Here is a 12,430-nt window from a genome sequence, read left to right as displayed (position 1 = left end):
GTGCTGGCCTGTGAGAAAACTGCCTCCACCAGCAGCTCCTGAACTATTTTCTCTTTGAATCTCTAGACATGCAAATTCACATTCAGTGCTGGAGCCACAGAATCACAAATTGAAGTTAATGGGACAATTATTACTCATTTGCCTCAATTTCTTGTCTAGTCTCTGCTACAGACCTACTCCCCACTGGTTTTCAGGAATCCTGACACACACGGACAAGCCACAACTTATCTCTGGTGAAAACAGGTAACTTGATTAAAAAGTCTGAACGGATAAATCACAGATCCCAGAATGGTTTGGGGTTGGAAGGGACCTTAAAGCTCATTCAGTTCCACCCCCACAAGGCAGGGACACCTTCCACTAGCCCAGATTGCTCCAAGCCCCGTCTAACCTGGCCTTGGATACTTCCAGGGGCAGCCACAGCTTCTCTGGGCACCCTGTGCCAGGGCCTCCCCACTCTCACTGGGAAGAATTCCTTCCTAATATCCCATCTCATCCTGCCCTCTGGCAGTGGGAAGCCATTCCCCCTTGTCCAAAGTCCCTCTCCAGCTCTCCTGGAGCCCCTTTTGGCACTGGAAGGGGCTCTAAGGTCTCCCTGGAGCTTTGGCTCAGTGGCCAGGCTGGCATAATGCCTGGACTCGAGGATCTTCAAGGTCTGTCCCACAGAAAAAATCCTCTGATCTCTGGGGACACACCCCTGGTCCATGAGAAGAAATCCCACTGTTTGCTCTCTGCCACTGCAGGGAATTCTGCTCTTTGCACAGCTCTTGTACAAGCCTGGAACGAAACCACTCACGATTCCTCCTCATTCCTCCCGTGTCTGCTGGGAACGGGGGCTGTGTTCCCACACTGAGCGTTTAATTCATGCACCACAAGGTGAGGGAAGTGAACCTTCCTGCCAGCATCACCCGTAGCCGTGGTAACCACGGTGTCACTGCAACGAGGGCAGAGCCACCTCCAATCCTGCCTGGAATTTCTCTGAGCCCAACACACCCCAGCCACCACCCAGTGGCCCCAGGGCTGGGCAGCCAATGCCAGGCAGGTGTTGGCTTTTTGCACACATCAGTGATGGTTTCAACTTGTACTCGATTTGAATTAATCCAATTTTAATGCAATTTATAAGCAGACTAGATAAGCAGAGCAGCTTGGTACACCTTGACTCAGCTGAAGTACATAAAAACCAAAAAGTGGGTATCAGAGTAAGAGGAAAGAGAGGATGAACTGGAGTTTTCTCTGCAGCAGCACTTTAGATCCTACTAAAGCACTATGTAACTAGAGCAAAAAAGGAATCTTTTTTAAAAGACAGAATCGTGTTTTGGAAACGTTTCAAACAGAAATAGTTAAAAAAAGGATATTTAAAAAGTCAGGAGGGGAGGAGGATGAATTACCTGAGAAACAGGCACCCCCTCAAGCCTCTGCAGCAAAGATGCTCATTCTGCAGGAACCAAACTGATCAAGCAAGTTTGGTTTTCCCTTCTCATTTCAGACACATTGCAAGGATCAGGGGGAGGCTCCAGTGGGGGTTAATTTTACATGGCACACAATGGAATTGATGGAATATGCATTACATGTAACAGCTTTTCCATTACACAGAAGGAAGAAAGAATAACAAATAGTGATACTTACTCCTGTACTGACAAGAGACAGCATAATTCTTTCATTTAAGGCTAATGTTTCTCCTTGCTTCATCTTAATTCTCTTCTTATCTAAACATTTCATTGCATACCTGAGAAAAAAAGACAACAATTCAGAAAAAGCACAAAAACCTCCTCTACCAGTACTACTCACTGGCAGCCAGGCCATGCACATTTACAGGATCCTGTAAGCAAGCTTAAACCCAGGACTAAAAACATCATTTCAGGCTAAGCATGAAACCTCCAAAACCTCCCAGAATTAATACATTTCCAGCAGAAGCCTCCTAACAGAGAAAAGTGCTTTAACAAATAATTCCATGTCCAAGCTATCACAGTGAGATAGGAATTACACAACATATATTCATTTTCTCATACCTACAAGCAAGGATCTGCCATAGGAATTAAATAACAGAAATTCTGTTATGGTTCCATTTAATTCCAACAGTTTCAACTCTACCAGGAAAGCAATATCTTCTCGAACACACACAGTTTTATATATATATATATATTTTTTTTTTCCCCCTTAATTTTCTTTCTACTCAGAAAAAGGTCAGATACACACAAGAAAGCTTTTTTAGTCTTCTACCATCTGTGCTACACAAATTAATACAATTTTGCTCACAAAGGATGTTACCCTAACAACCACCAACCACAGGAGGATATGATACAGGCTGGGTATTTTTCCAAGACGTTGGGTGAGTTCATTAATAGATATCAGTGAGAAGGACACTTGTGCTCCTCCACAGAAGGCTCCTAGACATGGGCAGCCGTGGATTTTTAGGAAGATGCCACATTACAGCAGTGCTTCAATGCCCATCTGCCTCACTGTGCCAGCCTCAGCCAGCCCCAGGGCTTCACCTTGGCTCCAGCTCCCGAAAACAGCCACGTCATTCCTGACATCAGCGTGTTGGGAGTGGGGGAGTGAGGGTGAATTTTAAGTTTCCAGACTGGGAATATTATTCATGTGTTCTTGCTGAGGAGTCTGTGAAGGGTGAGTAAAAATAACCTCTGATTCTGCCCTGCTCTGCCCTGACCGGAGAGAGGGACTGGGGATGTTCAAGGCCCATGGAAATCACAGAATGGCTTGAGTGGGAAGGGACCTTAAATTCATCCAGTGCCACCCCCTGCCATGGGCAGGGACACCTTCCACCAGCCCAGGTTGCTCCAAACCCTGTCCAACCTTGGACACTTGCAGGGATGGGGCAGCCACAGCTTCTCTGGGCACCTGTCCCAAATCGAGTCTGTCACTGTCCTGTTGTCCCTCTCCCTGGAATGCAGGCTGCATCCTGCTTCTGGCCCCTCTCTAGAGGTCCTTGCAGGGGTGGCTGGCAGAAGGCTCAGGTGTGTGTGTGTTCAGTGAACACTGCTGGTGTTACCTGGGAGGGAGGGGAGGCTTCCCACGCTCCTTGCAGGCTCTAAGTGCAGCAGAGACAGCCATCTAGAGGGGATGGGATCTGGGTTAGGGATGGGCAGACAGGTTTGGATCAAGAAAGAATTAAACCAAACCTCTACCCAGAAGCTGAACCTCATGTAAACTTCTGCTTCAAATTTGGAAAAGAAGGTTGGTTTTCCCACATTTCACTTCCTTTTGCTCTATTTATATCTGATAAAACCTGTCCTTTGCTTCACTTTTCCTCTCCTTCTCACTTCTCAAGGTTTATCCACCTCCTGCCAGAGCCCTACTCAGACACAGAGATGGCTGTGACTCTGAGAACTGCCTGCTGAGTGTGCCTCAAGCTAAATAAAATGTTTATTTTTGTATGTGGACAAATGAATGAATTGTACACGGACAAAAAGTACCAAAGCAAGAATAAAGCCAGCGTTGTTAGTAAGAATATTAATATAAATACTTGAAGTCACTGCAGAAATACTGAATATAAGAATAGCAACATTAACATGTCTTCCACTTGTTCAGAGTCAGAAGTTTATTATTGTCAGGGATGTCACACAAGTGCCAGGGGAGCCAGCTGGAACCAGAGACAGGGCACGTCACAGATGCCCTGCTCACTTGGAAGGGAAATGTTTAACGATGGGCCATGGACTAGAATTGTTAGGAGAAAAGCAAGATGAAAGGGTGGGGTATAAAGAAATGGATTGACATTGAGATCAACTGCTTAAATCCATGCCCAGATGTTCAGATCAGAACATCATGGGAAAGTGATGCCTAGAAATGGAAATCTGATGACCAGGTGAGGTGTGTGAATGGTGAGATCACAAAGAGAATAAAAAACCACCCAGGGTTGACCCTGGAGTTCCCACGGAGAGCTCTGGGAAGCACAAGCCCAACACTGGGCTACCCCCTTCCAAACAGCAGCAGGGATCACTGCTTTCACCACACATGGGGCAGGCACTGATGCAATTCCCCAAATCGGGAACAGCACACTGGGAATGGGCCCTGGCACAGCCCTGACTGCCCAGCACTGGGGACAGGTTCCTGCAGCACCCCCAGCTGCCCCTGGAGCAGGTGACACCTGAGCAGCCACCACAGCTTCCACAGGAACATCCCTCTGCCCTGGCAGCCTCTGATCCAGGGAACTGCTGGAGCACACACACCTGATTTTAACACACGTGCATTTTCCAGCAGTTTTGACAGGACATTTCCATGTGCCCAGGAATCAGAACCTCTGGGGATAAAACTTCATCACAAAGAACTTTACAGCAACGTGATGCTGCTTTCCAGTGATTTCCTAAGAAATTACTAAAAGGATTTCCTTACCAGTCCAGAGTTTACAATCACCTCTGCCACAGAGTGGGTGATACTCACATTTTTCCAGTGTCTGCTTTTCTGCAGCCGTACACTTCACCAAATCCCCCTCTTCCTATTATTCTATGTACACTAAAATCATTCATGGTCAGCTGCAAATGGAAACAGAGACAACAAAACAAAACCTTCATTTTTCAGCATTAAAAAACTTACTGTGAAAGCATCTAAATGATCCATGAATGTGTTGAGATCTTCAACTGTAATTCAACAGCATTTATTGTGTTGGAAAAGCAGCCCCTTCTTGTTGATATTTCCATGTACTTGGAAGCACTACACTGTGAAGTAGGAATAAGGGGAATGTTCCCAAAAACTGCCAGTCTCATTCAGGGCTATTTTTGCAGCCCAAGTTGTCACAGAGAAGTGCAGAGGGACAAAAGCAGAGGCCAAGGGAAGGGGCTCAGAGGGTGCTGGGATCACAGCAGGACTGGAGTGGGATTGGGGCTGATAAAGAGCAGCAATTCTGGCAGTTCAGCTCTTTCAGCCATTAAAAAATCAAAATTCTATTAACAGAGGAAGGCAGAGGGGACGTCCAGACAGGAATCATCAGGGCTGTGCCTAAGAATAGCAGAGCAGTGACATCCACCACCCTCCTTAATGAGGCCTTTGCAGAGCAGGATTCGAAACTGAACATTCTCTTTCCTGTATCAGCCTCTGACAAGATAAATATACTTGTAAGTACTTACATGAATATTTAGCTCTACATTTTTCCATTGACAAAATCTAGTAAACTTGTCACTGCAAAAGAAAAAAAAAAAAAGTTTAAAAGTTGTCTGAGACTATTGTGTAGAGTATTACAGGAAATGTCAAGACTCTGATATTTAAAATCTTGTCTGAGCTAGGGCGTGGGGTGGTATTTAATAAATGACAGCCTTCCTTTCACCAACTGTAATCTCACCCCCACCAAGAAAAACAATTCCCAGGCAGAGCACACTCCACGTTTTACGTCCTTGGGAGAGGAAGAGAGCAGATAACCTTATCCCTGTAAGGGCTCAGTGTGTCCCCACACCTCTCTCACAGGGTTTTCAACCATTCAAAGATGGTTCTCGATTTTTAAACAACTACATTTGGAACTAACAAACATTTAAATTACAGCAAGAGGAAGATAATGATAAGAAAACAGAGGCAGCTGGATTTATGTTAATGAACCTCCATATACTCCAAGGAACGTTTTAAATTCGTTGTATCTTAAAATAGGAAAAACATCAGCAATACCACAGGCTTTGGGGAAAAAAATAAATAAAATAGTTGCTTATTCCTACATGAATAATTAAGTATTTATTCTCAAAGTAAGAAATAACAGCTTTATGGAGGCATTTTTATAATTATCACAGAATAGCACCAAACCAGTTTAGAGAGTGGATTTGGGTGTTGCTGGGTGGCAGCTGAGCTTTCCAGAGCCTGACACACGAGCAGGAAAGGGCTGCTCTGCTGAGCCAGACTTGTGCCTCCAATCCTTCATTACACCTTCATTGCAAGGGACCCAGTCCCACACCAGAGAAGGGCATTCAGAGAATATCCCCAAAACCCCAGTTCTGCCTTTTCACACCTTGGAGCCCAAACTCCAACCTCTCCCTGCTGGGACTGAGAAATCCCTCAGCTTTCCAGCTGTTCCACTCACACATCCTGACACTGGTTAGGTCGTCCCACAAAGCTGGGTATTTACAAAGCTTGCTGATAAACTCCATCTGATTCATGGTGTATTAATACCCATTTTTAGCCTTATTTACAGCAGTACTGAAGGGACCTGGCTTCCCACTACATTAGGCAGCTAATTCAGGTAATATTCCATGTTCATACCTTTCCATAAATTTCTGAAATATTTTTCCTCGGAGACTATCACAAATTTCTTCTATATATGGCTAAAAAGGGTGAGGAAACAATTAGTATTTAAGCAGACAATAAATGGCTTTTTTCAACCCCATCCATTACAGAGAACTCTCGTTGGCCCCACACAGCTGCAGCACATCCTGCGTTGTCCTTAAGAAGCCTCAGTGAAGCATTTTAGCTTTATTTGGCTTTTGAAAACTGAGCAGGTGTCCTGAAGTCAAACACAAAGTATTTTCACGAGCTAGAGAACCTTCAGGGTTTGCCAGGGGCAAGGGTGTGGGGGCAAAAAGTTCTTTTTTTCAAATGTAGTTAAACAATAAATTGTCACCCTCTGCACAATCCAAACTTTCCAGAGCTGCTCCCTCATCTTTGTGGTGCTTCTCTCCTCTCTGTCCTTGCTGAGAGATCAGCACCTTGAAATTGCAGGTGACTTTTTCCAGGGAAATCCCTCCCCTGGCTGTGTGATGGCCCAACCTCCCCCCAGGTAGTGCTGAGACATCACCCAGCACTGCCATCACCACATGGCAACAGCCAGTACAGCTCAGGAGCACAAGAGGGATCAGGCAGGGGCAACCTCCACATTTTTTCAGCATATAAAAATACATCAGATTTAGATAAAAGAGATTCAAGCTTACAAACACCCCCATGATGGATAAGACAATTTCTCCACTGTTGCAGCTCAGTTCACCCTGACAGGATGAGCATCTTCCTGATGGAAAGTGATTTACTCCAAATCATTTAATGGCTTAAAATTACACAACTATAAAAACTCTTCTGTTCACACACCAAGGTACAGTTTGCTTTTCTAAATGTGCTTGAAAATATTATAGGTAAGAAGAGCAAATTGTAATTTTGACTTGGAAAAGCATTTCAATCCCACTTACAGCACAGAATTAAACTGGTCCCATTTACTCTGTCTCTTTAAATAATATCTACAAAGTCACTTTCTGTCAGAGAAGCTGAACGTTCAGACTGTGAAAGCTCACCTGGAAAAGGCTGGCTGGCACTTGTTTCTTGGCTAAATGTGTTTGTACATGATCTACAGCTTGTTTTGAGAAAGGCTTTTGGAAAAGAAAAAGAAAGATTTCAAACAGTTGGAACTGGCAGGAGTTTCATTTCAGGTCACAGCACTGTTGTTCTTTTCCTCACATGGAAACACCGACCCCAGGGGGAATCAGTAAGGCCTCCCACAGGTGTATTAGAGTGAATTTTAGTGTGAAGTGTGCAGAATGATCCAATAACAGGATTAATCTGAAGCAGAAAGGCAGGAGAGGGAAAGATGAAGAGGAGGAAGGTAAAAATCAAAGGGGGTGATGATCTTCCTTTAACAAATCCATGAAAAATTCCATTTATAGGCACAGCTCCAGAGCCAGAAGCAGACATGGACTTTTTACTAACAAAATAATGCATTTTGGCCAAAAAACCACTTAAACCCTCCACCCAAAGCATGATACCACCCTGCAAATCCTTCTTTCAAATGAGAGCACGTGAAACTGTTAAGAACAGATCAGTGGGCCCAAACTTCAGCTGGAGAAAACTGTACTTTCAGTGACTTTGGCCACTTCATTTCATCCTTTTGGAAACAGAGATTTAGTCTAAAGAAACATAAACCAGATACATCTCCTGATCCTTCCTTTGCGTGCCACTAAGTTCAGTGAAAACTGCAGCACACCGTCAACCTTTACACCTCAAAAAAGAAAGGATAACAAAAGCAATATTCTGAATTTGGCCAAACCCAGAGCACCCTGTGGATGGAACAGCAGATGTGTTGCACCATCCCTGCTGCCAGGCAGAGGGAAAAGGGCAGGATACCCACGTGGGAACAAGAGAGCAGCTCCTTCATGATGTAGGTGTCGTAGATCTGCCGGCTCCGCGACAGCCGCTCCTCCTCCGAGTCCAGCTTCTCGTACTCCTTGATCTGCAGCACAAGGGCAAGCACACACCACTCATTTCCTAATGATTTCTCACCCATTGGGTCAAAACAGGACTGTGGCTGGAGCTTTACTTTAATTTATTAATGAAAAATCACCTGCAACAGCACAGTTAAGAGTTGAGATTTCTCTTTGATATTAGAATTTTCCAGCCCTGGTACAGCTGGCACTGATGGAGTCCCCATCCCTGCAGGGATTTAATAGGATGTGGCACTTGGGGACATGCTCAGAGGTGGCCTTGACAGTGCTGAGGGAACAGTGGGACTCGATGGGCCCAGAGGGTTCTTCCAACCCAAACAATTCCCTGATTCCCTGATCACAGCACATCAGGTACAGATGTCCAAGAAAGAATAACAAGCACATTTCAAAATGTTCACATAGTTCAGCTACACTGTGGATTTGAAGCCTAAAGGTGGCTAAAATACAATTTTACCAAATATATCAAGTTTCCTCAGGTGTGCTGTAGGAGATCAGCGTGTTCCAGGTGAAACAACAGCAATCCCAGATGGCTCAATTACAGAACAAAACCTGACAACCAGTTCCAGAACAAGAAGTTCACCAAGTCCAAGGGTCCTCTGGAGCATATTTAGGGAAAGAGTTCTTCCAGGAGTGACAAAATGTGAAAAACCGTGCAAGATCATTAGGGGAAAGACTCAGCTCTGACTTCCTGGACCTTCCCAGCATCAGCCTGTGAAGTCCTGGGATACAGATCCCTGTCAGTGAGCAGATCTGCTCCGTGCCACAGAATCCCAGGATTGCTTAGGTTGGAAAAAACCTCCAACATCATCGAGTCCAATTATCAAGAGACAAACTGAAACCAACCTACCTCTGGAGGTGGAACATTAATTAAACTCCGTATCTTTCTAGCTGTACTCCTCTTGTTTGCTGACATGATAAGGCACCAGTCCCACCCCGATTTGCCATCTGTGCTGCTTCCCCCTTGATACCAATTTAAAATTAAAATGACTCAAAACATCTTTGCCCAAGAAACACTTTTAATTAATGCAATGACACAAAATAATTAGCAGTACAGGAGGAAGCCTGATGGATATCTGATCGTCTTACTTGAGCACAACCTCCTGTCCCTCAGTGTTTGGTTGTTAAAGCACCCAATTCCACAGCCAGCGCTGAAGGGTCTCAGCAGAGCCCCCCAGCCATCCCAAAAACCAGCAACAGGCACAGCTGGGAGTGTCCCATTTATAACACAACCTGTGCCTGGGCAGCAGCTCCACTCCTGACCCCGGGAGAAGGGAATGTACCCAAGGCTTCCCAGGCAACCTCCAGGAAGGGGCAGACAAAGGATCTCCTCAAAAACTGGGATCAGAATGTATTTGTTTTCAAGTATTTAGAAGCTCTTTTTTTCCTGCTCTTTTTTTTTCCTTTTTTTCTGTTTTTCTTTTATTTTTTCCCACTTTTTCTTTTTAATTCCTTTTCTTTTCCTTCTGAAACCGATCGGGATGAATCACTCATCCTGTTAAATGCCTGATCGTGACTCCAGCTGCAGCGATATGAAATCCCTGGAGTACGGAGCTCTTCTACATCAAGCAATTTTTAATGTAGCAATGTACTCAGATTATTCTATGTGTAATAAATGCAGCAAGTAAATCAAATATATAAAAAAAAAGGAAAAACTCCTGGATCTGGTATGCCACAGAGGAAAACACAATGAACCTCTCTTTAAATATCTTTAATGGGATTTTTCCAGAAGTACATGACAAAGCACTGAAATTCTTTTGAGGCAACACTTTGCTAATAACCTAAAAATACAATTTTGAATTGTTTCAGAGATAAAGAGGCAGCTAAAAATATCTTGCTAAATAATCTGGTACAAGAGGCCTTTTCGGATTACTTATGACAGTGATATCTTCAGTGTACAGAGAGATGGAAATGATAGAAAAAGATTCTTTACTGACAGCAGGTATCTGATCTGAGTGGGGGAATGGAGTCTTGCTGAGGACTGATCTCCAAATTGATACCAGCTGTTTGTGCTGATAGCAAGAAAGAAGTTAAATTATCAGCTCAAGAGTGAGGCAGCCAAGACCACCCCAGCTCTAATTAACCCTGAGCATCAGGCGTGGGCATGTCTGCCCTGAAACCAGCACCTGGGAGAGAATTCACTGGGGGTTTGTTCAGTGTCACAAGTGTAACAGGGAATGAATGAATGAATGAGTGAATGCAGTGATGGAGCTCGGACCGTGCGGCAGCGGAAGCTGGAGAGGACCAGGGCATTCCTTGGAATCCTGATCCTTTGGGATATGCCCTGCACAGTGCCTGTCAGCTCCTTCCCTGGCTATCTCGTGACAAGGGACACAACTCACCCACCTGAAGCTGCCTCTCGTGTCCCCTCTGCGGCCCTGCCACAGCGGCTCCTGAAACATCTGGGCAGCTCCCACCCTACAATCCCCTCCTGCTGTACCCTGCTGGCTTTTCTACAGGCAAAAGGCTGCTGGGGAAAGGCCTGAAGGGTTTCAGCGTCATCCCAACACCAGCAACTTCATCCCAGATCCTTTTCTACCAGTCCACACTGCTTCACACCATGGACCCTCTCCTTGCCTCTCAGCATCCTCTGACGGAGCAGGAGCGGGACATCCTCCCTCAGCCTCGCTCCTTGCACAGCCCCAAACCTCCATCACCAGCACTCACCTCTTCATAGAACTTCAGCTGAGGGACAGCTTCATCGATCTCATTCATGCAATAGTCTTTAAAGAGCAAAAATCCTGGAAAGAAAACCAGAAAAATCAGAAAAACTTGTCTCATGACGCTGATGACTTGTAAAAAGGCTCATGAAACCACCCAGGTTCCACCACAGACTGTGCAAACCTGTGTGAGTATCCCCAATTGCCAAGGTTTAGGATTCTGATTCCCACCCAGCTCTTCATTTCCAGCACAAAAGGATCCCAAGCCTGCTTCACCTCCCACAGGTGGATTAAGCCCATTAGTGCTTCCACCTGCTGAGGATTTTATGAGGCATTTCCATAATGCACCAAAATATCTTCTTCCTCTTCACAGACCATATTTTCTTCCTTTTTTTTTTTTTTTTTTTCCCAGTAAAAACTAGATACTATTCATGTTTTGGGTTTTTTTTTTTTTTGCAAGAGATTTACCTACATTTCACTGATGAAGCATAACCTTTTCTGCACTCCCATTTTAGAATTACCGGTTCATGTTACCTCTAATGGGTTTTATTGCTCAATAAATTACATCAGGGTCCTTACAGTTCGTTTGCAAGTAATTTAGAGCATGACCCCGGCAGGCTGCAGATGAGAATCTTCCATTAGGAGCATTTTAATGCACTGTCACAAGCCTCATCCCATGGAAGCAATGTCTTTCCCTGCCTTTGAGCTGGCACCTGCTACCCTGGAATTTCACGCAGGGATCTGTGTCACAAACGTCCCCATCACTGCCAAACCCACCCAAAGTCCCCCATCTCCCCAGCCAGACCACCTCTCCTTGCCAGCGTGGCTTTTTGAGGACAAAAAGTGAAACTTTGGGAGCTGACTCAAATTCCTTATTCCCCCCGTGATGGAAGCAGCAGCAGCACGGAGCAGAATCCTGCTGAATGGACTGAACTTTTCTAGGACAATGAACCAAAGAAGATTGGGTAATTAAGAGACTGAAGAGTGGCACAAACAGCGCTGAATGCAGTGAAAGAAAAATCCCTGGCCTGGTCCCAGCTCCTGGCTGGGGCCCAAAAAAACCCACAAACAACAAAAAAAACACAACAATAAACCACAAAGACAACTGTGGGAGGAGTGTGAAAATATACCAACACACATTTCCAGCAAGGCCACGCCAAACATTCCAGCCCTGCTTAGTATTTTCCAAACTTTTTAAATTTAATTATGGCAGAGAAAGAAGAGGTTCCCAAGCCCATGGCACAGGGAACAATCAGAGGCTTATGCAGCCACAGGACACGGGCTGCTCCTCCCCGAGGCCCCTTGGCACTGCACTGCAAAAACCCAGATATACCCAAAATATACAGACTGAGAGCTGGGGCTGTTCAGCCTGGGGAAGAGAAGGTCGTGTGGAGACCTCACAGCACCTTCCAAGATCTGAAGGGGCTACAGGGAAGCCAGAGAGGGATTCTGCATCAGGAGCTGGAGTGACTGGACAAGGGGGAATGGTTTCAAACTGAAAGGGAAATTTAGGTGAGATGTATGGAAGAAATCCTTCCCTGTGAGGGTGGGGAGGCCCTGGGCACAGGTTGCCCAGAGAAGCTGTGGCTGCCCCATCCCTGGAAGTGTCCAAGGCCAGGTTGGACAGGGCTTGGAGCAACC

General features: G+C 45.3%; 1 protein-coding gene across 2 annotated transcripts in view; it reads right to left on the bottom strand.

Annotated features, from left to right (window-relative positions):
- The window catches only part of GRK3 (G protein-coupled receptor kinase 3), a 58,651-nt gene that overhangs the window by 19,572 nt on the left and 26,649 nt on the right, over positions 1-12,430 (bottom strand). For both annotated transcript variants that reach the window (XM_082293246.1, XM_082293247.1), the window contains 7 exons: positions 10,797-10,870; positions 8,039-8,140; positions 7,209-7,283; positions 6,193-6,254; positions 5,079-5,130; positions 4,396-4,487; positions 1,624-1,723 (listed from right to left, as the gene is read on the bottom strand). In XM_082293246.1, coding sequence (XP_082149372.1) covers positions 1,624-1,723; positions 4,396-4,487; positions 5,079-5,130; positions 6,193-6,254; positions 7,209-7,283; positions 8,039-8,140; positions 10,797-10,870 — 557 coding nt within the window. The remainder of the gene's footprint in view (positions 1-1,623; positions 1,724-4,395; positions 4,488-5,078; positions 5,131-6,192; positions 6,255-7,208; positions 7,284-8,038; positions 8,141-10,796; positions 10,871-12,430) is intronic.

This window comes from Coloeus monedula (genome assembly GCF_965178545.1).
Source record: "Coloeus monedula genome assembly, chromosome: 18".
Classification (NCBI taxonomy): domain Eukaryota; kingdom Metazoa; phylum Chordata; class Aves; order Passeriformes; family Corvidae; genus Coloeus; species Coloeus monedula.
This window is presented reverse-complemented; position numbering and strand designations above follow the sequence as displayed.